Raw genomic sequence first — 24,369 nt, forward strand, 5'->3', positions numbered from 1 at the left:
CATGATGCTCCGATACTTCAGCTCCCGATATTCAATCCCTAGCGCCACCGATGCTCGGTCGGTTTGTCGGGTTTGCAGAAGGACCAGATTGGGCTATCCTGCAACAACTCGACGCTCAGCCAACGAGCAGTCCAACAAAAAGTAGCGACGTACCTTATAATGCTCGACCGGGGGCCATCAACGCAGGGAAAGAAGCCGTTGAGAATGTGCCATGCGAATGATGCATATGGTCGAAAGGAGAAAAGCGAACAGACACGGATTTCCAATTGCGTCACTGATTCGCATCTTCAACCTCAACGTCCACCATGACCACGAACGACAAAAAAACGCTCAACTGGACGATGCTGCGAACGATTCGGAATTCATCACGACCTCAAAACGGCATGCGGCCGACAACGGAGTTAATATTCGGAATTGCTCTTCCTCCTCTTTGTTCTTTGCCATGCGTATCAGCCTGACGCTAGAGAACAACGGCTCCGTCGCACGAGACCACCTCGCATCTGAGCGGACCTTTCTCGCATACGTCCGGACCTCCCTCGTCCTCGCCTCCGTCGGCGTCGCTCTCGTCCAGCTATTCTCCATCTCCTCCAGCACCAGCACTGCCTCCAACCAGACCACCTTTTCGCCTTCCGGGGGAGCGCAGGGGTACGCCCGCCCGCTGGGAGCCACAGCCGTCATACTCTCCCTGGGGATCCTGTGCGTGGGGATGACGAGGTACTTTTCGATACAGGGTGCTTTGCCGAGGGGGGATTATCCGGTTGCGAGGGTGGTTATTGCGGTTATTACTGCGTCTTTGACGGCACTTATCGCGTTGGTATTTGCGTTCGTGCTAGCGCCGAGAAGATAGGCTGCCGCCCGTAAACATTTTTCCTTCTCATTCGAACTCTACCTTCCAGTCAAAACCTGGAGGACCCAACGCCCCTTCGTCACCCGGCGCCATGCCCCCCCCTACGGAGGTTTCGCAAGGCCATATATTCGCCCACCAATATCTCAACGACACCCCCCCCCCCCTACCTAAACTTCGGCATACATTCCTCCCCCCCGTTCCAACCATCCTCCATCGCCTTCGCTACATATCCCTCTCCTAGCTCTACCGCTTGCTTTCCTCGTTAATCGTTTATATTGCCAGTTGTATAAGGAGAAGGTCTTTTATGCATAACTATCCCTTGCTCATGCACCGTTCACTCCTCACTGGGCCCATCAAGCCCAAGCTTCAAGCTTCAAGCTTCAGAGATAAGCACAACGCTCCAGACTATCAACTCATGACAACCCGTCCTTTCTGGACTCTGAAGATACTGTCCGAGTCCGTCGTGGGACACGCATTTACCGGAGATATACTCATTGAATATTGAAGAGCGACAAAAATGGTGACATTAGTCACCGTTTTGGGAACGGAGAATGGGGACCTCCCATTCAGAACTCCTAAGCTAACAGACGCCACGATTGATATTGAGATTCCCGTGTTAGTTCTCAACAGCATGACGTCTCAAAAATCTTTTGAGTCAACGGGATACAGATGGGGTCGGCACTCGGGACTGCCGATTCAGATATCGGACCGGAATTACCCATCGTGATCAGCACGTGCTCGACGCGTCTTAGTCTTTGACCGCTCACCGTGACTAAGGATATCGATGTGAAGTTCTGTGTTCTCTCAAACAGGGTGGCTTCGCTGGGAGAAAAGGAGACAATGATTGACAACTGCTTGAGTGCGCAGTGATGGGACCGATATCGACCGCTTGAAGGTTTCTTATGGCAGGAATAGCGAGGCTTCGAAGCGCGGATCCAGGATTGTGTATTGGCAACATTTCAAACCTAAGTATAGCCATTGGCTCCATGTCGGATGCTGCTAGCCGCTGCTGTGCCACTTCCTCAACATTCAGACTTTATCCTTCAGTCGGCTACCTTGTGCGGAACTATTCTGCTCCCCGAAATCCAATGCCTGTCGAGTCGGAGGCTTTCTCAGCACGTAACGGCCAAAATCTGCAAAGGGCGTGCAATCCAATGATGACACTATCACGGATATGGTGGACTTATTCAGGTGACGTACTTCGATGGGATATGTACAACGAACCTTAGCAGGGTGATTTTTTCAATAAATCGTCAATCTAATAAGCATCCATTATTATAAAACATCCTATCCTGTCCCCGATTCAAAGGCGGTGAAGCCAACGGGATCTCGATTACTCCTTTCGTGAGTAATGAAGTTTGACCCCGTCCCGTTATTTCTACTAGTACTAAAGAGTATACTAGATCATAATTAGCACGACGGTGACTATCGTTCTTCATCTGTTCAGGCGTACTTTTGCACTGTACGATCCAATGGCTCTCCCTTAGGTATGGCTTGTCTATGCGCATGGGACATGTCGGCCTGTAATTGCCATGGTAGGTTCCTAAGATCAATTGCCGGTGGCATTCCCTTGACTGCATCTAGGGTCATTGTCACACGCGGTTCCATCCAGGTTTGCTCTCGTCTTTGCTATTCAAGGATCTCTGCTGTGCCGACTTTTGCCATTTCGGTCTCCTGCGCTACTTCAATTTTTGACTCTGATGTCTTGGGACTTCTTGGAATCGATAACCACGTTGATCAGTACTTGCCATCATCGTGTTGATACATACCTGGGTGCGACTCCGATTTATTACTTGGACCACGAATTCCGTCGGCACTGGGGATAACTTTGACTACGGAGGCCGCGGAACTTTGAATGCCATCGATCAACGAGAACGGTGAGTGAGACTTCAGATCAGTTCGGCGTAGGTGAAGTGGCCCAGAGGGAATAATTAGCTCTACTCTTGACCACATTGGTCTCGTCTTTCCGTAGTGCCCGGAACCATCCCGTGGATTGGGGGTTGTCTGGAATTCCGGATCCCACTATATAAACCATGGTAAAGGGATTGAAGTTTTCTCATCGAACGAAATCACCCCCTCGTTCGAAACATCCAACATGTACTTCTCTCTCGCTTTCGTCCTTTTTGGCTTCGCGCTCGTTAGCCCTGTCTTGTCAGGTATGTATTCTGAATTGACATAACAATTGTGCTAACACTTGCAGAGATTTGCGAAGGGCAGGTCACCCTCAGCGTGTCTTATATTGGCGCAGACAAGAACGTCAAGGTCAAGACTGTGTCATGCCCTGAGGGGCTCTCACTAGGCGTGGCGACGTAGTATCCCGCCAAATTCCTGGTGTTACGAATGTCTGTGGAGGACAATGTAAGTGTATCTGCGTATTCCGTGTGTGCGAGTTCTGATGTAGACAACCAGGCAACACGTTCTGTTTCATTCCTCCTGGGGGTAGCCCGGATCCTAATGACTGCCATGTAATTGCTGATGCACTTCGCTATGAAAGTGAAAACACTGGTACGTGTCTTTTTGATTTAAGGAATTTCTCCCAGTTTACGAGCGAATAGGGAACCTCTTCGATCTTGCTAACGATGTACGCTCGCATTCAATTCTAGATCATATAGATCCCTAACGTATTTCCAGTCTAATGGCAACACTGTCGTCATGGTTTATAACAGCTGTGAATCTTTCTTCGGCAATGAAATGTATGGGGTCATAGAGTACTGTCGTGATGATTGGGTATGATGACGGATTTTTGTTTGCTGTGATCCATTAACTCACTTCCGCTATAGGCATCTGTCATTGACTGGATGGCTCCGAACTGCCAGTCTACCCCAGGTGGAGACTGCTTCGCCAGCGACGGAAAGTGACATATCCAGTGAGTTTTTCCGTAGCTACTATAGGTGTTCATTTTACCGAGTGCGAGTTCCACTTCAGGATCCAGCATTCTTAAAACAGTCGGCCATCTGACCGTTTGGGATGAAAGTAACAATACAAGGACAGCGATTTTTTCTTGCAAAATGAAAGAATTGCATGTACTTGAACATACGTAGTACTACGTCTTTCTTGTTACTGATTAATAATCAATATGTTTAAACTACATTTCTTGTCCTTGCTTTTCCCTAGAGCTCCCAGCAGCAGCATCTCGCAATCTCTGACGAACTCGACCCAGTAATATGGGGATTGCCCCGATAGAACGTCATCCAAGACGAGATGGCCCTAACCTAACATGCGGAGAGAGCGGTCAGCGTGAGAGATGAGTCAAAGACGAAGATCCATACTGAATAAGAGGATTGTCCTCAAAACGCATCGGGCGGGATAGAAACAAACGAAGCTAGGATGGCACTATCTGCACGTATCTGGCATGACTGGAATAGGATCCTGGCTATTGTTTCCTAGGCACCAATACGCCGCTCCAAGGAACAACACGGGCTTTCTCCTAGTGTCATGACAGGATAGTAAGACATTCAGCGGGGAAGACGAGCGCCAATTCAGGTGTTTCTGCGTCGAGCCTGGGCCAAAAAAATGCAATAAGGTGCAACACGAACATCTGCCATATATCGCAGCGCGCTGACGGACGGACGGAAAATAATAGAGCCCACTCCCGGACCATGACCGCGGTAGTATGACGTGAGCGTATTTCTTTCACCATACAGTATACTTCATCCAAAATCCGGTGATGAAGATCAAGACACTTGTATGCCCTTACGACGCAACAACCCTGTCCTTGGCGGTATTAATCTCTGAGAATCAGATTCGTTGTAGTTGCATAGAGTCGACACTCACATTCATCACAAAGAAGATCTTTGGCCCGCTAACTTTGAGCGAGAGCTTGAGCGCTTGAGCATAGACATAGATTTCGAACGTGAAAGGTGGGGGTAAGAAGACAAAGTCTTATTGAAATTGAAGTGCAAGGTGGCTCCACCAATTTCTATCTGGCATTTCCGGCGACTTTTGTCGCGACCACAATTCGACGTCCGGTCTGAGTCAGGCGCTTTAGACTAGAAATTTCAATGTAAAGGACCTACAAAGAAATATAAAGGAGATAAAAGCAGGCTATGTACATTAAAGAAATTGCTACCCTGGTCGCCACCCCAGCTGGACTCACTCCAAGCAAAACTCAACAAGTCCACTCTCTCCAAAATCCCATACCCGCACAAAATTCAATCCAGACGCCCTGCAGAGCTCAACAATCTGATCCAACTGGCGTTCTTGACCATTGAACAAACACATTACCGCCAAATCAAGGTTGTACTCGCGTATACGTCCAGCTCCATAATTAGGTAAAAGAGGATCAGGAGCTTCTTTCAGGCCCGGAGATAGGGTATTCTCTCGGTTTACAGGTTGAATAAGATATTCGTCTACAGCGGCATTTAAATATCAAGGTTATGGTAGAGATCCAGAGGAGAAACCTACGAATTAACAGACGACTGCTTCGTCCCATAGCGTTCTTCACACCAGTAAGAATCATCTTGCATTCCTTGTCCGGCCAGTTATGTCTGTAAAGCAAGAGTGAGTGTTATGTATTCCAGATCTGAAAACGCCTCCGACATAACGTGTTTCAGCTACCAAGTATTTTGTCACCACGAGAAAGAACTATCCCGAAGTCGAGCACTCACATAGTACACCTCGCAGCCTCCGACTGGAGATTCGACCAGGAAATCCATGGCCTTGAAATCTACACGCCCAGTTTCAATAGCCGCGGGACATAATTTTGGCCAGATGTCGTTCTTCGCATTCTGTATTGGTGCGGGTAGATCTTGGAGCACGATACGGAGGTGGGGATAGGCTTCCGCCAGCTGCATAGAGATGGACCCGATACCACCTCCGACATCACACATAGTGGCACCATCGCGTAGAGTTACCCATGGATATTCGTTGATAATCGCAGATGTTTCAGTAGTAGCATTCCATTCTTTCATACCCTGCCCGAAGCGCATGCCCCTCACGACGCCATCATCTGTTCCCTGTTCGCGAATTACTGAATAGGACGCAGAACTTGAGCAACACGCGGCACGTACTATTCCTTCATACCACGAGTATATTGAACCAGAGTATTTGCTCCAGGAATTGAATGGCGCATGAGCAGGCGAATATGAATGTCCCCAATCCGGGTCTCGTAGATTCTCGGTGAGCATGGAAGCAGATTTGTTGACTTCGTCGGTACTGGGACATCATCAGACGTGTGCGTATCGATCAAAGGAGCAGACTCACATAATATTGGCATACGCTGCTATACCACCCACGCTTACGAGCGCCATACTGAGACGATTATTCGCAAAAACATCACGTTCGACTGGATTGATAGGCAAAAATCAAAATATGCGCAACTTGCATTACTTACTCTTCCGGAAACAATGCTTGCTGGCGAGTAAGCTCAAAATTCTTCCTAACTTCTGAGGTTCTACTCCCGATAGCGCACCAAGCTCGGACACGTGAAGACCTTCAGGTCTGGCGAAGAGGTGGTCAGCGATTTTGAATTCAATTGCAACGCGAATACAGGCAGGTTCGAACATCTTAGGAAATGGTATATCAGGAGGACAACACTTATGTTACATTTGCTTCCTTACGCCAAATACTCTCTGTCAGAATTTGGTTTTCAGTCCAACTTCGTATAATAGCCAAAGCATAAAACTCACGTTGAGCATTGTATGGTTCGGACGAGCGACAAGAGCGCACAGCTGTGCACATGCACCCTCTATGGTCTGGATAGCCTCCATCAACTCCATCGAAGATGACTCAGGACTATCTAGAGGATGACGAGTAGTGTCGTCCAACGAAGGAACCTCAGGACGAGAGGTTTTGGCAAAGGTTTCCTGCACAACATCGACGGCGCTTGAGATAAGGGAAACAAGCTTAGATAACTGAGAATGCATAGGCGATAGGTGTTCGGAAGGTCCGTCAAATCGTCACAGGTTTATATTACGCGAAGCTGTTACCAACATTCACGCGGCAACTTGCCTGTGACCTCAAATTCAATGTGGATAAGGTTCGTCGCTTTGTGATACTGAGGTTCCCACTGGTGGGAGCGCAATGGAATGTGCGTGTGACTAAAAGCATACTCAATGGAGATACGCTGTATCCGATTAGGGCTGCGCGCCGTCACCGTATTGTACGGTTTTCGGTAACCGTTATACGGAATACGGACCGAAGCCGAACGCACCCTAATGGCCATTTGTACGGTACGGTGTACGGTTGTTCCGTCGCCGTCAGGAGCTCCAACAGACAGCCGTACAACGTCGTATTACGGCGTATATTTTAAATACTTTTGTAGTCTTATCTAGAGCCTTTTCCCGAGTAAATTTTTGACACAAAATAGCCATGAGCCAATTCCTTTACTTTGCCACTCCTTCAAAGTTTGACTATTCGCCACCTCATCAATCTCTCACTCGCATTCAGGCAATGCATGTAACCTTACTTTATTTTTTGGGCACCTCTGGCCTCACTCAACATGGCCCATTTGTTCTCTCTGTACCTAATGTTTGTGATTTTGTCATATTCACACATAAAATAACAGGGGACTGCGCTTGTAAGTCTATATGAGTAAATATATTTTGCACGGTCGTCAACGGCCGTAGACAGCCGTAAAGCACCCGTACCGACACCGACAAAGCTTTCAAACTAAGCATACGGTACGGTATACGGATATTTCCGTGACCGTCTGAGACCATGGCTTTACGGCCGTATACCGTGTACGGTACGGTGCGCAGCCCTATATCCGATTTCCCACTGCCATAAGTTGTAAGGGGGCACGAAACTGCAGCATTTTGGATGAAGAGGACGCCAGTAGCCGGTACTCGTCATGATGTAGAAGATGAAAACAAGACCAGGATGGCTCTAAGTACCTGCGAGAAATTTGCGATGTTGTGGACTGGGTGATGTCAACACTGACTTCGGATACCTTCAGGAATTTCGGGCTGGTTTCAAAACTTCCGGATGTTATATACTATTCACAGGAGAGTGATAAGATACTAGTCTTTCTCAGGGTACGAAGAGACTCACTTTAATTTTCCCTCAGCATAGTGCATGAAGGTAAAGGGTTTTAGGATACTATGGAGAATCTTTACGTGTATGAGATAATGGTCTGTCGTCTTCGCTTTGTCAATCTCATCGTTCCATGTGTGCGCTTCAGAGTTTTCGGCCGGGTGACTATTCTCCCCACCTTGGTTTCGATATTTCTTGGTGGAGATGACTGATATTAGTCGAGGCACTGCTACGTAGTCGAATGTTATGACGAGTGAGGATTTTGTGCTTTCGGGGTTGTTTCGGGGTGCTGTTCAATATAGGCCGCTTTCATGCTTTTGACGCTATCAATGTTGGCTTCTTTTCCATGCTTGCCAGGGCCATGATAAAGTGACGATCACGAGGCGTAAGAGCTGGAGATATGCCTTTTGTCGATTATTCATTAGTGTTAAAGCTCCTTTGTACCACGAATACTTTACCTTCTCGTGATCGTTGAACGTCTAGGCATTGATCTCGATGCCCAGCTCTCCAATGAAATTTCTGGCATTCACGCGAGCAGTAATATTGATTTTTGCATCCGAGGCATATCTTGAGTGTAACTGAATCGTTACCTGTGTGGTAGAGCACTAGTGCCGAAGGTCAATCGGGATGGAATTAGACTATGTAAGTGCTATTTGAATATACCTCGACGTTCGAACAGTGCTTGTAAGCAATTGGAGAGTCGACGTAAGTCATTCGCATACCCCATAAAACCTGTACCCTTCGCTCCAGAGTCAAGAAAGCGATCCATGCCTTTCGATCTTCTTTACCATCGTCATATCGTACTAACCATTCCGCGTTTCGGATGCATACCATGGAATGCACGACTTCATGCAGGATTGATCGATATACAAGGTAAGAGTCAATGATGTTGTAAAGCTCCACGAGACGTTTCTCGAAGGAGGTCGAGGGAAAAGATTGCACGGGAGTTGGCAGAAAGGGAGATATGAAGCCGCTTTAAGTAAAGAATCCAGTGTCTTGTAATGCATAGCCTCAGGGAGATGTTCGTGAGATCCTTCATTCCAAAAAGTTTCCTGGAGAGCGAAAGCACAGCGTGTTAAGCAAAACGTCATAAGGGTGAGGTCGTATTTCGGAAACTGGGAGGCGATACAACCTAGAGCATGGCACACCCAACGCGTGCTTCTATGCTTAAGAAAGATACGCCGAAAATGATGGGACGACCGTACAACAAAGTGGATGAAAGTGGCAGCGTGCATAAATAATATAAACTGGGAGATGTCCTGCACACGGTTGACAGCTGTGAACAATGACGCTTTGACATGATCAGGAGGAACTAAGTGGAGCATCGACGATATTTTGGTCTGCTGCTCCACAGATTCTAGCACCCCGCTCATCATCTTGGAGACCCGGAGCTTGAAATGAAAATTCTGGACATTATTGGAAAATATGCGAACCAAATTCGCATCATGCAAGAGCAAAATGACATCGAATACACTTCGGAGCGCATATGAGGAGCGTATAAGAGAGTCTCGATGAGGTCCATTACTGCCATTGCGGTGGGAGCTAGGAGGTCAAGGAGTTCTGCGTACAATGCGCCGTCGTCCTCCGCAACAGTTACAAAATGAGTTTGAAAAAGTGGTTCTGCCCAATTCCAAAGATCCGGCCACATAGACGTGAGAGTAATAGATTTTCTGTGATAGCGCAGTGCATCGTGTTCCAAAGCGGTATTCAAGGCTGTCGAGGCTATACCGTCCATATTATGCAGAGTTTCCTGTAACTACAGGTGAATGGAGTATGCAGAGTCGGAAGAGCTGCGCACAACGCTCTGCATACTCAGGGTCCTGTAATTTTCCCACCTCCTAATTACGCCACAATACCCTCCCCAACCCTCCGCCCCTCCGCCCACAGCCCCAAAACGCTGGGAATAATGACCAACGATTAATTATTGACATTTTTTTGGCGCTCACATGATATTTAATTGATACTGGCTGATACTGGGTGGCAACCGGGGTATTGAATTTTCCACCCTTCTACTCATTGCCAGGGGGCCACAAAAGAGCGGGCTCAGAAAATATTATTTGATATACTTACTAGTACTGCTTCCAAACTGCTTCTACACCTACCCCTACCATATATTTGACTGAATGCGCATCGGCATGGCTTGGATGCACAGACCGTGGGAATATACTATTCCCAATTTGGTATACAGTTTGGAAATTGCGAAAGCGGGCGAATTTTGGGATAGTAGACAGTATATTACACTTATTCAATTAAAATATGACAAAATAAGCAGTATATGATTGCTCTATCTTGTTTATATCATATAATGTATGGATCCTAAGGACAAGAAGTACCCCGACGTTTTCCGGAGTTTTCCGAAACACCCTAACCCGCTCACAGTAAGCAAATAGGTCGAGATTGTACAGTCCCGAAATTCTCTCAGTGCTTGGAAATATACTTCAAAATGTCTATTAGCTTCTTTAATGTTATATGCATCTTCTCTTTGCATGTTTTCCGTCCTGTGCTAATGGTGTGCTAATGTAGACATGAATTATGATCTCAGAAGTATGCCAGAGACATGTGTAAAAGGCATACCTCACAGTACATGCTTAAATTGAAGTATATTACCCAGAGATGCATGGTCTGTACTTATTTGGAGTGATATGTGTCACAGTGTATATCTGCCCTGGCAGAAATATACCTTGGTCAGACGAAATTGCACCAGGTGAGATTGTGCATGTAATGTTCTTTTGTGAGTTCACTTCAATGAGAAATGCAATTACAACGCACATAAAGGCAGATCGCCATGGATCGGACACCTGCTTTGGATAATGTAATACATAAAATTTTATTTTCAATCATTCTTACCCTTGGAACGGTTGCATATACCTGTGTACAAATGATGCATCCTTGAAATGTCCTAAAATGCATGATATTTACCATAAATAGCAGATAAATCAAGGTTGGGATAGATTATATACTATAAAAAGTACACAAATGTATACTAGAGCATTTATATAGTATATTCCGTCAGATTTCTGGGCTTCGGAGTAAAGGATTCGAGCAGAGGATGCATCCCGAGCATCCATTCCGCTCGTTCAATCGCTCCGGTCCGGTAAACCGGATACTGATCGAGTGGCTGTACGCTTTCTTTTCTCGTCTCACCTTTTCACCATCGGTCCATGGCGTAGTCGCCTGCCCGCCCCCCCACTGCTCATTTGAATGGAAATAAAGGTATATTTCATTACTTTTAATGCTAATATAGGTTTTATAGGTACTTTTGATCCATTTGGTGGCCCCTGGATGGCCTGGATATCATGCATCAAGTCCCACTCGCCTGCGCGTAAGCCCTCCTGCAAGGCAGCATAATTTCCCCCTTCCAAATGATGGAGAATTGCACTACCGCCATCGCCCTTTTACTACAGCGCACGCCAATTCTTGCCGCCGCCATTAAGTCCCGTCCTGTTGTCGTTGCGACCCACCTAGCATCCCCCACATCAAAATCGGGGCCAATCGCCATTCACCACAGCTTCCAAATGCATTAACGATGCCTCAATCACTCGATAACTCAAGATCCGCCTCCATCTGCCGCCAGGAGGGCGTATGGATGCAAAGCTAACCATCACGACGACCAGGACGACGACGACGACAGTGAGGTGTGAGGGGTAGGGAGGACTCGAGTATAGGGTATGACCATGCCAATAGCAGGCTAGGGATGGAGTGGAAGCAGGGGTGTGCTAGGGACGGGTGAGAAAGCGAGAGGGTACGGGCAGGAGTGCGAGAGCAGGGTCGAGATGCTGACGGTGAATGACGCCGACGACGACCGTGTTATTTGAGGCATTAAATGAGGGCTCAAATGCGTTGTGAACGAACCCACATTCATGGCTACACGATCACGGATACCCCCGCCGCCGCCTGCTGCATCCCGTCCAACATCGGCCTCCCGTACACCGCCCAGCTCACCCACCCACCTCAAACTCATGCATCCCTCATTATTTCGACCGGGTAACATGCATCATAGCTCCGTTTACCCCCTCGATGCCATGGTCGTCGTCTACCGGCTCCCTATCTCGACACCCGCCTTTTCCCGCTCACATCATCCCCCCATAATAACGCAACGATCACTGCGCCATCAATATCATTGCTTCCCTCTACATGAGGCTTCATGGATGCTATCGACGCTTACGTCCCGCCACGCCCGCCTGTACCGCATTTTATCTACATTTCGTATGCTGTACTATATTTCAATTATATTCATTTTATTTGATAATAATACGGGTCAATCCCTTTTAGGCAGGCATCGGGAGGACGACGAGAGGATGTCTCCTCATCGTTTGCGACGATGACGGCAAGGTGAAAGGACATGAGGCAAATATACGAATACGTAATTTTTTTCTAGGAGTATGCAGAGTATGTGTCTTGGGTATGCAGAGTGGTATGCAGAACACATCTCTCCAGCGCCACCGTCCTGTAGTTACAGGAGACTCTGCATACTGGCTTGCACTGTAACTACAGGAGATTCTGCATACTGTGGACAATAAAGGTTGGGCTGTCAAACTGCGTTGAATTGTTTTGATCTCGTCTTTGCGTGGAGATATACGGGGGTCCAAGTATGTTGTAGGCGAGGGAGCTGAATAAAGGTTACAACGAACTCCTTTGATGATATCTGCGAAGACCGGTCCGGTCTGATATTGGGCTGACAGTGCGGCGAGGCTGTCCAACGACTCTTGTGCCGCTGTATTCTACAGTCGTAATGAGCTTTCCGCTGAAGTAGTTGAAGGGTGCAAAAATTTCCTACCCTTTCTTTCAGCATTGAAAAAGTGAAATATCTGACAGTGATAGCCGCGATCTCTGTGATGGAGCAGTTCGTTGGTTGTACTTTGTCAACTTGTTGTTGCCGGCCCGGAATCAACTTTAGTGCATCGATGCCGCGGCACTGCGGCATTGCTTCGACAGCACAATCATCACCGAGCGTAGCATCAAGACAACATAGCCTCAATCTTGTTCTTGTTTATAAGGCAGCCATATCCGTTGCAATCTTGAGTCTCCGACATCGCTATAACATCTCTCTACCGTCGTGTAACGTGCTTGACCACGAGCATATCATGTTTTCTTCACTCCCTGTCGAATTGTTATGCAAAATCGCCTGTCCGGTATGTACAACATCATTTGGGGAACACCATGCAGGAAGGAGCCCACTCATCCATTGTTTGTTCTAGCTCAGCCTTGAAGATGGAAAGAATCTGCGGTTGACTTCCAAGAAACTCTGCGGTCTGGCCACTCCTCTAGTTTTTCAGACGGTCTCTCTCTCTCTTAATGAAGAACGTCGTTACCAGGAATGCACGTCATTTCTTGAGGCACTGGCCTCGCGAGTTTACTTGGCTCGACACATACAAACTCTTTATATCCATGGGTCGTTCGACCCACCTTACGGAAAAGGTGGATTTTGGTATGAAATAACGAACGGAAGGCAGCGCGCTATTCGTTTAATTGAGAAACGCCTTCTTGGGGGTATACCGTCTCTTGTTTCCTTGCGATCTTTGTAGTAAGCACCGTTACCCGTGCACTCTACATACTCGCACTCATCTTCGAATCCGTAGTTTCTCTGGCTTTCATCCGGGAGAGCTGGGTCTGGATTCAGTAAATGCCATAATGTTCGCTCTCAGCAATCTTCCACTTCTTTCTCTTCTCAACATTGGTCTTCATCATGGTCAAGCATCATATCTTGACTTCCATGACCTTGATAACATCAGTTTTAACGGAAAACACGGACTGGACATCATCCCTACTCTTGTAGCCCGCAGTCCAAATCTAACACGACTACGTCTGTCATCCCCTCATCAAACGAGAGCTGTACCTGAAGCCGCCTTGGGCATCTTTTCTGGCCTTCGTAAGGGAAAGCTCAGCCGCGTAAAGCAGCTAACCTTGGAGGGCGCTCTCATATTGCCCACACATGACGTTCCAATAATTGTACCGCACCTTCGCCATTTGACTTCCCTCCGGATCCACATCACCGACGTTGCTGAAGAATTTTGGTCCGCTCTACGGATTGAGATGATCCATCTAGAAGACGTATCTGTGGACATTGTGAATGACGCCCTTCTGGAGTACCTTGGGTCGTACTCTGGCTCCAGAACCATGATGCTTATCACGGAGCAAGAGCTCGATCATGGTTCCCCCGAGTTCTGGCGCAATATCCTTCCCAAACATGCTGATACCCTTGTGGAACTGTATGTTCAACCCGAATACGCCGGTAGATGGTGTCTTGATACTAGATCACTTGATGCTATAAGACAGTGCAAACGTCTTGAGATTCTTCGAGTGAAAGTGGACCAGGAGAAACTGGATGTGAGCGATAAAACCAATATAATAGTGAGTCCCTATGTGCGGCTACACGTTTGACTACTAACCTTCACTTTTCAGACTCGAATTCTAGAAGGCCTTCATGAATGGCCTTGTCTCACCAATCTCGAGCTTATTTCCATTCAGACGCCCGTCCTTTCTCGTTTACGAAGTAACGATGAATCTCATGCAATTCGGAAGATTCTCGTTGCATTTCGCTGTACCAATCCCACGGACGGTGCTCTTCGTCTGAAAGTGTCCATCAGCTATGCTGATTATCGTCTAGCGAGGCGAAAGCTAGGACCTGGGGTATATTCATTCAAGGAGGTTGATAGATGGTTCGACTTCGGGCCTCCTCCCGATGAGGAAGAATGAACTACCCCTTGACCATAGACCGATTATGCCTATTTATGCGGGTGGTAGTTGTTAACCATGCCATCATGTACGGAGACTCTGGATAGAAGACATTGCTGCGGTAGGGTTACATAGAAAGCCATGAGCATCTCATTCTTGTAGAATCGAGCGAAGAGACTCAATAAATTTTATCTTAGACGCTCTGGTCTGTCGTTCGAATAGATAGAAGTTGTGATATTGAACGGATAACCGTTTCTACTTCCGTTTGGACCCATCGGGGCCCATAAGCGTGATATCAAGGGCCATGAAAACGAATCACATTTGTTTTTGATTCCGGCACTCCCACAAGAAGGTGTAGGTGCTCTGTAGTATACCTTGCTTTCACATTCTCTTGGAGACCTCAGCCGAAAGCTAACGAGTCGCAGGGCTACACAGGAATTATACTAGACGCGAGTTTTTTCGGTAATTAATAAAGATTTGCTTCAAAGTCGCCAGTACGGCAGAGTCCGCCGTGAAGGAAGCCAAATAATAGGCAAAATGCTGGTTGGATTAGTGAGAAGAAACGCAAGACCAAACAAACGTGTAGGAAAGCTGAGGATCCGAGGAGTCTGGAAAGGTATGAATGTCCCGACGGACAACGTTCTCACCCGTCTTTACGACATTGAAGGAGGTTACATCTCAGTCCTTCACGGCGAAATTCACAGGGGATAGTAAAGATAGCTATAGCATTGAATAGCAAAACACGATAGACATGTATATGTATGAGATCTGTCTAAGCGTCAGACAAGATAAAAAAGAGAAAGCATGAGAACGCACAGATTATTCGATTACAGCCCCATAAGGACGGTTGAAGTAGAGTAGCGAACTAGAGGAGATCAGCGAAATGCGTCAAGGAAGGAAAAGCGACTCACGCATTGCTAGAACTGCCCGGTTCCAACCATGTCTATAACCAGTCTCCAGGGAAGGCGCGTGGCCTTCTTTGAGATAACAAAAGGCGGCTGGTTGAAAATGGTGTTGAGGGAGCTGGCGTGCATACCAGCGTTGGGTTTCCTTGTTCCCTTTGTGAGGGCTTTTTTTGCATCACAGCTATTGAAGAGATGAGAATACGAATGTATGAAGAAGGCACCGCTGCTTACTGATCTTCTACCTCAGGCTAGAGACTTGGCTTTCCACGGTCTCTGCTTCGTGCGCAGATATTTCGGCTTTGGTTTCTCGTTTCGGTACAGGTTCTGGAAGGCGCGGTGAAGGGCGAGAATCAGCTGTAAGGTAGAGATCGCTGTCAAAAGGCAAGTAGTCATGTAGTTTGCAGATTGCAATGGTAGTGGTAGGTAAATGAAAGGCAACTGACTGCCTCGTTGGAAGTCCCAATTTTCGGTCTGCTAAGGACATCGATGCGAAACTTGTGCCAGAAAACACGTACATAGATTCCGAGTCCTGTGTATACATTCGGTCCATGCTAATCTGAGCCCTTTGGCGGCGGTGCATAATGGTGATAGCCCGTGCCGTAGATGCCGTGAATCATCCACGCGATATTGTCACACGTTACACTTGTTACGCGTTTTTCTGCCTGCCCTTCTTTTCTAGTCTGCGAAATGCTTCTACTTCTTCTCACTATATCTCGTCTTACTCCTGGTATTTCATAGATTCACTCTGGAGACCTCGGAACTGTTCCTATGATGTCGAGCATTGAGTATTGAGCTCAACGGCTGGTCTCAGGGTATCAAAGGTAAGCAAATATTTTGGCTTTGTGAGCGGCTAGTCAACGATTCTTTTCTAGGTCTAATACCGTGATTGTACGCTTGGCTTACAGTTATCTGCTTCGGCAAGGTGGGATGCCCTCTGTTATTCAGTTCAAGTCAATCCTAATTTTTTATCTCAGGATCCATACTCGAATATGGCTGTGGTTATGGACAAGCTCTCCAAGGATTGAATCGTGATGGAAATACAGGTTCTGGGTATGTGTCCTCGCTCCTTTCCTTTGCGCTCGCTAATAGCATATCTGTCTACACTAGTGCTTCACTTCTGTCATGCGCAGAGCATAGAGAACAACGGCTCCATCGCACGAGACCACCTCGCCTCTGAGCGGACCTTCCTCGCATACGTCCGGACCTCCCTCATCCTCGCCTCCACCGGCGTCGCTCTCGTCCAGTTATTCTCTATCTCTTCCAGCACCAGCACCGCCTCCAACGTCACCACCTTCTCGCCTAGCGGGGAAGCGCAGGGCTTCGCCCGCCCGCTGGGAGCCACGGTCGTCATACTCTCGCTGGGGATCCTGTGCGTGGGGATGACAAGGTACTTTTCGATACAGGGTGCTTTTCCGAGGGGGGATTATCCGGTTGCGCGGGTGGTTATTGCGGTTATTACTGCACTCATCGCGTTGGTGTTTGCGTTCGTGCTGGCGTCGAGAAGGTAGACCGCCGACCAAACGTTCTCCTTTCCCATTCGACATCTACCTTCCTGTCAAAACCTGACGCCCTACTCTTCATTGCACTTCGTCACCCGGCGCCATTGCACCCTATGCAGGTTCCGCAAGACCATGCATTCGCGCATCCTCCGCCCACCAATATCTCATCTCATCCACACCCCTCTACCTAAACCCTGGCATACATTCCGAGACCCTTGTTCCACCGTTTTCGCTATATATTCCTCTCCCATCTCTATCGCTTGCTCTCCTCGTCCACTTGATATCAAAATATCGTTTTATATTGTCAGATGTATAGGGAAAAAAAAGGTCTACATATTCTGCCTTTATGCATAATCACCCCTTGCTCATGCACTCCTCACTCCTCACCTAGAGCCATCAATGCATCAAGCTTCAGAGATAAGCACAACGCTCCAGGCCATCAACTCCCGTCCTTTCTGGACTCTGGAGGTACTGTCCGAGTCCGTCATGGGACACGCATTTACCGGAGATATACTCATTGAAGAGCGACAGACGGGGGCTAATGTCGCCGTTGGGGAACGGAGAACGGGGACCTCCCATTCAGAACTCGTAAGCTAACAGACGCCATGATTGATATTGAGATTCCCGTATCAGTTCTCAGGCGCATGATCTCAAAAAGGGCACAGATGGGGTCGGCACTCGGATTCAGATATCGGACCGGGATTACTCACGTGCTCGACGCGTCTTAGTCTTTGACCGCTCACCGCGACTACGGTGAACATTGAAGGATATCGATGTGAAGTTCTGTGTTCTCTCAAACAGGGTGGCTTCGCTGAGAGAAAAGGAGACAAATCATTGACTATTGACTACTGCTCAAGCGCGCAGTGATGGGACCGATATCGACCGCTTGAAGGTTTCTTATGACAGGAATAGCGATGGATCGTACCGCTTCTTCAGGCAAAATAGGCGCCGCATCGTGATGCAATCGCACGGGGTATAAGTATTAAGAACGCCTCAGCTGGCTCCCATGCCGAGAAGTGATGGAGCTGTATCGCGCTAAGGCTTGTATTCGTCATCTCTGTCCGATATATGCTTGCATACCCATAGTGCTGTTGCCCAGGATCATGGTCAATCCGGCATGTCGTTTCTTGAATATCAATACGAAAATCGTATTGATACAGCCGGAAACACGTCTCAACTCTCTTCCTCCCAACTGCCAATGTCGGTCATTGCGAGACGTCTCATGCAACATGCGCCAGGGCACCACCAATAGGATCGTTCCCCCTCGAAGATGCCGAGAAGTAACGGAGTTCTATCACGGGTTCACATCCACTAAGTACCTCGTTCCAGCATATGTTTACGTACCCGTTTACCATGTAGTGTGGATAGGCTGTTCCCAGCGCTACCAAGGATTCGGTTAACCTAGCATGTCTTTTATTGAATATCAATATGCAAGTCATATTGATAACCCTCTGATTAGCCGGGAAACACGTAGCCGGATCCTTGATTGCGATTTACTCATCGTGAAGTTCTGTGTTCTCTCAGATCCAGGGTGGCTTCGCTGGGAAGATAAGGTTCAATCACTGTCAAAGGATTGACTACTGCTCAAGCGCCCAGTGATCTGATTTTCAATCATGGGACTGATGTCGACCACTGTAAGGCTCTTTGTGGCAGGAATTGGGAGGGTCCGAACGCGAAATAGGCACCGTGTCGTGATATATTCGCATGGGATATAAAAAACGTCGAGCAGATTCCCTGACTCGAAGATGCCGAGAATTGATAGAGCTGTATCGCGCTAAGGTATGCATTCACTACTCTTTCCAAGATATGCTTACATATCCATCTGTTATGTAGCGCTGTTGCCCAAGATTATAGTCCTCGGCGGTCAATCTAGCATGCCGTTTCTTGAGCCGGAAAATACAGGGAATAGAATGTACCCTCCCTGGATCCTTGATCGTGACTGCTCCTGGGATCGGCGTCATGGCGTTCTGCGTTCTCCCCGACTCAGGGTAGCTTTGCTGGGAGAAAGTGATAGATACGGAGATAAGGTTTCAATCAAAGGATTGGCTGAATCGAGACATTGCTCAGGCGCCCAGTGGTCTGATGACTCCCAACGGCCGGACAGGTCCTAACCTCTGGATGGTGCTTGAAAGGATGATAAGTACGTGAAATACTATTTTTTTTATGGGAGGAGTAGCTGGTTTAACTCCAAACTGCATATAGATGACGCACCACGGATCCGCGAATTTACTGATAGGCTACCCAACTCAAGTGACCGGAGGATCATATCACTTCTTCAGGCGCCATGCGAAGCTTCGAAGGTGCCGCTTCGTGATATGATCACACGGGATATAAGTACCCTCGAGCACGCCTCCGCTGCTTCCCTGATTCGAAGATGCGGAGATGCGATGGAGCTGTATCGCGTCTCCAGACGCTAGGGTCTGTGTTCGCCATCTCTTTCCGACACATGCTCACATGCCCGTCTGTCATGCAGTGCTGTTCCCAACGTTGCCCAAGACCATAAATATCGGCGGTCAATATAGCATGTCGTTTCTTTAAAATCGATACCAAAGTCATGATGATATAATGCTTTGAACAAGCCGGAAAATGCAGGGAATGTACGTACCTAGATCCTTGAATCCATTGTAGAGTTCTGTGTTCTCTCGGATTCAGGGTGGCTTCGCTGTGGGGAAATCGATGAATACGGAGACAAGGTTTAATATTAAATGCAGTGAAGAACAACTGATTTTCTAAATCGGGACGCTGTTCAGCGCCATCTGATGCACTCTCAACCACACCTTTCGAGTATACGGCAAAGATGTGATATATTTTCTTATGGGAAGTATGGTTCGTAGAATTCCAGGTGCGTACCTACCATGACTTGCTATACATTTGTGGAATTTGCTGATGTTGCTCAACACCAGAAGGACCATAACGCTGCTTCAGGTGCCTCGTTAATGTGCAGTCGGCGTTGTGCGAAGCTTCGAATGTAAAATAAGCGCCGTTATCGCGATGGTCCCTCAGGCTATATAAGAACCCTCGAGCACACCTCAGCTCTCTCCATCCCCACTACCACTATCACCAGATGACATCCTTTGCGAGACGTTTCACGCGCCGGGGTACCACCAATGGCACTGCAGATGGTATCCCTTCTCCTCCTGTTCCAGACTCCCCGCCTTCTGAGCCAGAGGATGATAGCACTACCGTCCCCATCAACCAGACGGAATATGCTCGAAGATGTCGGGAGGTCATGGAGCTGTACCGTGCTCTTCAGGAGCTAGGGTGAGCCGTGTTCGCCATAACTCTCCGATATGTGTTTACATAGTCTTCTGCGATGCAGTGCGGATCGGTTGTTCCCAACGTTGCCTAAGATCGTAGTCATCGGCGGTCAATCCAGTATGTCGTTTCTTGAATAGCGATAGGGGGAGTTATACTGATATACCCTCTTTGAACAGCCGGGAAGAGTTCGCTGGTAGAAGCGGTCTCTGGAGTACGTTTATGTCTTTCACTTGCCTGCTGCATTCCCTCAGCATCATATAGATCAACGTACCCCGGGACAGCGGCACTTGTACCAGGTGAACAGCTTCTCGAACTTTCTCTGTGTGATCTCACTCCTTTGCAAGGTGCCCTATGGAATGTATAATGCTCAGTTCATCGCTAACCTGGTCGTGCACGATTTACCTCAACTTCAAGTATGCGTCAGACGGGAGCAAACTCGACATCTCGGACAGAGTGCAGTTTGGGCCAGTCATCAAGAACAGGGACATGGTCGAACTATGGATCCGGCGGGCGCAAGCTGCGATTTTGTGCCGTCATCGTCCCAAGGAGGATTTCATGAGCATGAGTACGGTGGACCTCCGTAATCTTACTACGACCGACTCGGAGATCCTACCGTTCTCGAGGAATTTCGTCCAGGTCGAGTTAAGAGATCCGGACTTGACAGATCTATCCTTTGTTGATCTCCCAGGCAAGGCGGTCTTATCTTTCAATTTATGTTTATATACTAAATGTTACCTACGCAGGCATCATACACAATGCTGAAGAAGAAATTATCAATCTCGTTCATGACTTGGTGGTTTCCTATATCGAAGAATCGGAGAATACTATTGTTCTCATAACCATTCCTATGAGTGGTGCGTTTTTCTTCTTCTGACACCAGGTATATACTTCTCATATCCGCGTCTATAAGATGATATTGAGATGCAAGCAGCGGTGAAACTTGCAAAGGCTCGGGATCCCAATGGTGATCGCACAATCGGTCTGAACATTTGTTCTGCTACTTCTGCGATCAGCACTAATTGTTCCTACAGGAGTATTGACCAAGCCAGACATGCTCACAACAGGCGCCTCCGGTGCGCGTCAAAAATGGAGAGAGATTATTCTTGGACAAGATCAAAAACATAGGCTCAAACATGGGTACTACTGTGTTCGTCTCCCGGACGACGATGAGCGTAGGCGCAATATCTCCAGAGAGGAATCCCAGGCGAAGGCCAAACGATATTTCGAGCGTACCTCCCCATGGAAGGAGTTTCCGAACCGCAGCCGTTTCGGCATACCTGCACTTGTGCATGATATAAGCCGACTTTTGGTCGGGCTAATCGAAAATTAGTATGTGCCCTATTCTTTCTCTATGCCGTAGGCTCATTCTCATTTCTGGTATAGCATACCGACCCTAAAGCAAAGCGTCGACGAACTCCTTGCTACTGACAAGGCGGAATATAGTACCCTTCCTCCACTACCGCCCACCGACGAGGCGTGGTCCCGGATTATCATCCTCATCCATCAGTTCTGCGTCGATGTCAAAGCGGCCGTCGAGGGCAAAGAAGAACACAAGGGTCTCGTACAGCGCAACCGCGCTAGGTACGGGCAGTTCAAGCGCGACATTCTCGGGACGTGCCCAAACTTCCGGCCGTTCGAGGATAAGACTCGATATCTAGATCCGTGTATCCAGGACGAACAATTCGAGGGGAAGGACAACCCGTACGTGCATATGGCTGCGTCCGAGTACATAATGGATATCAAGGATGTGAGGAGAGAGATTGAGAAGTGAGTGCTTATCCTTCCAGGTTCTACTGTGCTGAACCAGCTTTTGTAGCTGCACTTCGTGGGAACTTCCTGGTGAAGTTCCGCTGGAAACAACGCGGAAACTCATTGAACTCTTTACGAAGAAGTGGTCCAATCCTTCTATGCAGTGCTTCGACGAGTCACGACGTGTTCGACACGTCGACGGTGTACATTGAGAACTTGGTTGCGCGACGTTTCGGACAGTTCAAGCCCCTGGAGACGCGCATTAGGTTTGTTGCTTGTGTCTTTCACCGCTTAATCTGAAGTTTTACCTCTGCCCAGAGCACTTGTGCGGGCCCAGATGGAGATGTGCAAGAGCGAGGCACTCGTCATACTCGGAAAGGCCGTGAAATTGGAGACGTCGCCGGTCTATACTCAAGTCCCACAATACTCGATGGAGCGCTCTAAGTGGTTCAAGCGATTTTATAGTGTCTATACAAATCCTAATAGGCATTGGGACTACATTGCAAATCCATCCCTACTTCCTCCAGTTCGCGAGGCGACAGAAGACGAAGAAGCGCTGCTCGTGATGGCCAAGGTCAGAGAATACTTTGAGATAGCGTACAAGGTCCGTCCTTGGCTTACCCATCCCTTCCTTCGCCGATTCTAACCAATATCTAGCGATTTATTGATAATATTCCGCTTACTATTGAGCATGAACTGCATCAAACTCTACTACCTCGCTTGTCGGAGAGTCTTATCAAGGATATGGGAGGGCAGAATGCCAGCGAGAGGGCTAAGGAGCTGCTGACAGAGGATCCGGAAATCGCAATGAGGAGGAATGTCCTACAAGAGAGAATCGCAAGACTGGAGGAGATCAAGAGGAGGCTCTATGCTTTTAGGTGAATTCAGAAATGTACTATCTCTCTGTATATCTATGCTGTATTCTTTCGAGATCTTGAATAACATGTATTCCTTTCCCAATTGGCATTCGGGCCCTCCCCTCGCGGACTTATCCGAATTTTGATGGACCGGTATCGATCATTCACAGCTTCAATGTTGCCATGTCTTGGCTACTAAAGAAATTTCTGAAATGTAGTTCTGACCGGTCTCTCCAGCTGGATCATGATGCTGCGTTCTCGGTCCGGGGCGAGATCACGAGACCGTGAGTCGTTATTCTTAGACTTTCGACCACCTCCTTTTCTTTTCTTAACACCCACACTCAAATCTACTATTCCCAACTTCAGCGCCTTCATGTCCTGGCTGTATGTTGTTTTGCACCCTGTATCGAAAAGTACCTCGTCATTCCCACGCATAGGATTCCCAGAGAGAGTATGACGGCTGCGGCTCCCAGCGGGCGGGCGTACCCCTGCGCTCCCCCGCTAGGCGAGAAGGCGGTGTCGTTGGAGGCGGTGCTGGTGCTGGATGAGATGGAGAATAGCTGGGCGAGAGCGACGCCGGTGGAGGCTAGGACGAGGGAGGTCCGGACGTATGCGAGGAAGGTCCGCTCAGAGGCGAGGTGGTCTCGTGCGACAGAGCCGTTGTTCTCTAGCGTCGGGCTGATACGCATGGCAAAGAGCAAATAGGAGGAGCAGCAACTCCGAATAAAACCTCCGTTGTCGGCCGCATGCCGTTTTCAGGTCGTGAATTCCGAATCATCGTCCAGTCGAGCGTTTTTTTGTCGTTCGTCATCGTTGTGGTGGACGTTGAGGTTGAAGATGCGAATCAGTGACGCAATTGGAAATCCGTGTCTGTTCGCTTTTCTCCTTTCGACCATATGCATCATTCGCATGGCACATTCTCAACGGCTTCTTTCCCTGCGTTGATGGCCCCCGGTCTACAGATAGCGAATATTATAAGGTACGTCGCTGCTTTTTGCTGGACTGCTCGTTGACTGAGCGTCGAGTTGTTGCAGGATACCCCAGTCTGGTCCTTCTGCAAACTCGACGAACGGACCGAGCATCGGTGGCGCTAGGGATTGGGAGTTGAAGTATCTCGCAGTCAAGATAGCCAGATGACACAGGGTTACGGGAGCAGGAGCATCATGGGTGCGTGGACTGAAAAAAGTCATCATTCTCATCACTCATTGTACATTTCTAGCTTATGGCCCCGGTTCAGCAACACCCGTCCCTGCAGTGTCGTCCATCCGCCCATGGTGCATATCCAACACTCTTTTCCTCTTCCAATGATCCCAAAACGAAGTACACTTTAATGAGCCCGACCCGGCTTGCTGGACTTGACGATATATGTGTTTTACTTTTTCTGAGCCTTTGCTAGCTCCTCGCCGTTTGTGATGATAGTACCGCTTCACAGGTGAACTAGTCTACCGCGTCTTCGTCTGTGCGGCCAAGACGTCATCCTATCCGATTCGATACTCCAGGCGCTGTACGAGGCTCCGTCGATTCCTCGCGGATAACTTTGAGAAGGGCAAAATAGGCACCACGCACGCATCGTAGTCGTCACGCCAGATACAAGGACCTCAACACCT

The 24,369-nt window shown here is 48.1% G+C and overlaps 7 protein-coding genes across 7 annotated transcripts; 5 read left to right on the forward strand and 2 right to left on the reverse strand.

Moving 5' to 3' along the window:
• Positions 1–434: 434 nt before the first annotated feature.
• EV420DRAFT_1580534 (uncharacterized protein) lies at positions 435–735 on the forward strand (the record flags this gene model as incomplete). The annotated part of the gene is made up of 1 exon (XM_060474629.1): positions 435–735. A coding segment is annotated over exon 1 (293 nt), but the record flags the coding sequence as incomplete, so codon positions are not given.
• A 2,207-nt stretch (positions 736–2,942) lies between these two features.
• Positions 2,943–3,705, forward strand: EV420DRAFT_1485716 (uncharacterized protein; the record flags this gene model as incomplete). Its single annotated transcript, XM_060470280.1, has 7 exons — positions 2,943–3,003; positions 3,048–3,109; positions 3,147–3,205; positions 3,249–3,352; positions 3,388–3,428; positions 3,479–3,574; positions 3,628–3,705. 7 exons carry the CDS (start codon positions 2,943–2,945, stop codon positions 3,703–3,705), a joined length of 501 nt encoding a protein of 166 aa, XP_060323948.1.
• A 1,120-nt stretch (positions 3,706–4,825) lies between these two features.
• Positions 4,826–6,880, reverse strand: EV420DRAFT_1580545 (O-methyltransferase-domain-containing protein). Its single transcript, XM_060474630.1, has 9 exons — positions 6,475–6,880; positions 6,406–6,417; positions 6,180–6,351; positions 6,050–6,131; positions 5,857–6,001; positions 5,455–5,802; positions 5,387–5,400; positions 5,252–5,334; positions 4,826–5,196 (listed from the first exon to the last, which is right to left on the reverse strand). The coding sequence occupies exons 1-9, from the start codon at positions 6,709–6,711 to the stop codon at positions 4,940–4,942; spliced, it is 1,350 nt and encodes a 449-aa protein (XP_060323949.1). The 5' UTR covers positions 6,712–6,880; the 3' UTR covers positions 4,826–4,939.
• A 5,068-nt stretch (positions 6,881–11,948) lies between these two features.
• Positions 11,949–12,673, reverse strand: EV420DRAFT_1123260 (uncharacterized protein). Its single transcript, XM_060465930.1, has 2 exons — positions 12,597–12,673; positions 11,949–12,540 (listed from the first exon to the last, which is right to left on the reverse strand). The coding sequence occupies exons 1-2, from the start codon at positions 12,609–12,611 to the stop codon at positions 12,088–12,090; spliced, it is 468 nt and encodes a 155-aa protein (XP_060323950.1). The 5' UTR covers positions 12,612–12,673; the 3' UTR covers positions 11,949–12,087.
• Positions 12,674–12,750: 77 nt separating this feature from the next.
• Positions 12,751–14,422, forward strand: EV420DRAFT_1123273 (uncharacterized protein). The gene is made up of 3 exons (XM_060465931.1): positions 12,751–12,951; positions 13,018–13,343; positions 13,399–14,422. Exons 1-3 carry the CDS (start codon positions 12,904–12,906, stop codon positions 14,198–14,200), a joined length of 1,176 nt encoding a protein of 391 aa, XP_060323951.1. The 5' UTR covers positions 12,751–12,903; the 3' UTR covers positions 14,201–14,422.
• A 1,663-nt stretch (positions 14,423–16,085) lies between these two features.
• On the forward strand, positions 16,086–17,102 carry EV420DRAFT_1123431 (uncharacterized protein). Its single transcript, XM_060465932.1, has 4 exons — positions 16,086–16,220; positions 16,272–16,321; positions 16,374–16,449; positions 16,507–17,102. The coding sequence occupies exons 3-4, from the start codon at positions 16,431–16,433 to the stop codon at positions 16,905–16,907; spliced, it is 420 nt and encodes a 139-aa protein (XP_060323952.1). The 5' UTR covers positions 16,086–16,220; positions 16,272–16,321; positions 16,374–16,430; the 3' UTR covers positions 16,908–17,102.
• A 2,860-nt stretch (positions 17,103–19,962) lies between these two features.
• EV420DRAFT_1485721 (P-loop containing nucleoside triphosphate hydrolase protein) lies at positions 19,963–23,467 on the forward strand (the record flags this gene model as incomplete). Its single annotated transcript, XM_060470281.1, has 16 exons — positions 19,963–20,159; positions 20,203–20,273; positions 20,333–20,367; positions 20,418–20,452; positions 20,501–20,871; positions 20,900–21,010; positions 21,067–21,135; positions 21,188–21,485; positions 21,540–21,923; positions 21,973–22,108; positions 22,146–22,171; positions 22,224–22,509; positions 22,563–22,783; positions 22,933–23,046; positions 23,129–23,146; positions 23,200–23,467. The coding sequence occupies 16 exons, from the start codon at positions 19,963–19,965 to the stop codon at positions 23,465–23,467; spliced, it is 2,640 nt and encodes an 879-aa protein (XP_060323953.1).
• Positions 23,468–24,369: the final 902 nt, after the last annotated feature.

This window comes from Desarmillaria tabescens, assembly GCF_030435595.1.
Source record: "Desarmillaria tabescens strain CCBAS 213 chromosome Unknown EV420scaffold_71, whole genome shotgun sequence".
Classification (NCBI taxonomy): domain Eukaryota; kingdom Fungi; phylum Basidiomycota; class Agaricomycetes; order Agaricales; family Physalacriaceae; genus Desarmillaria; species Desarmillaria tabescens.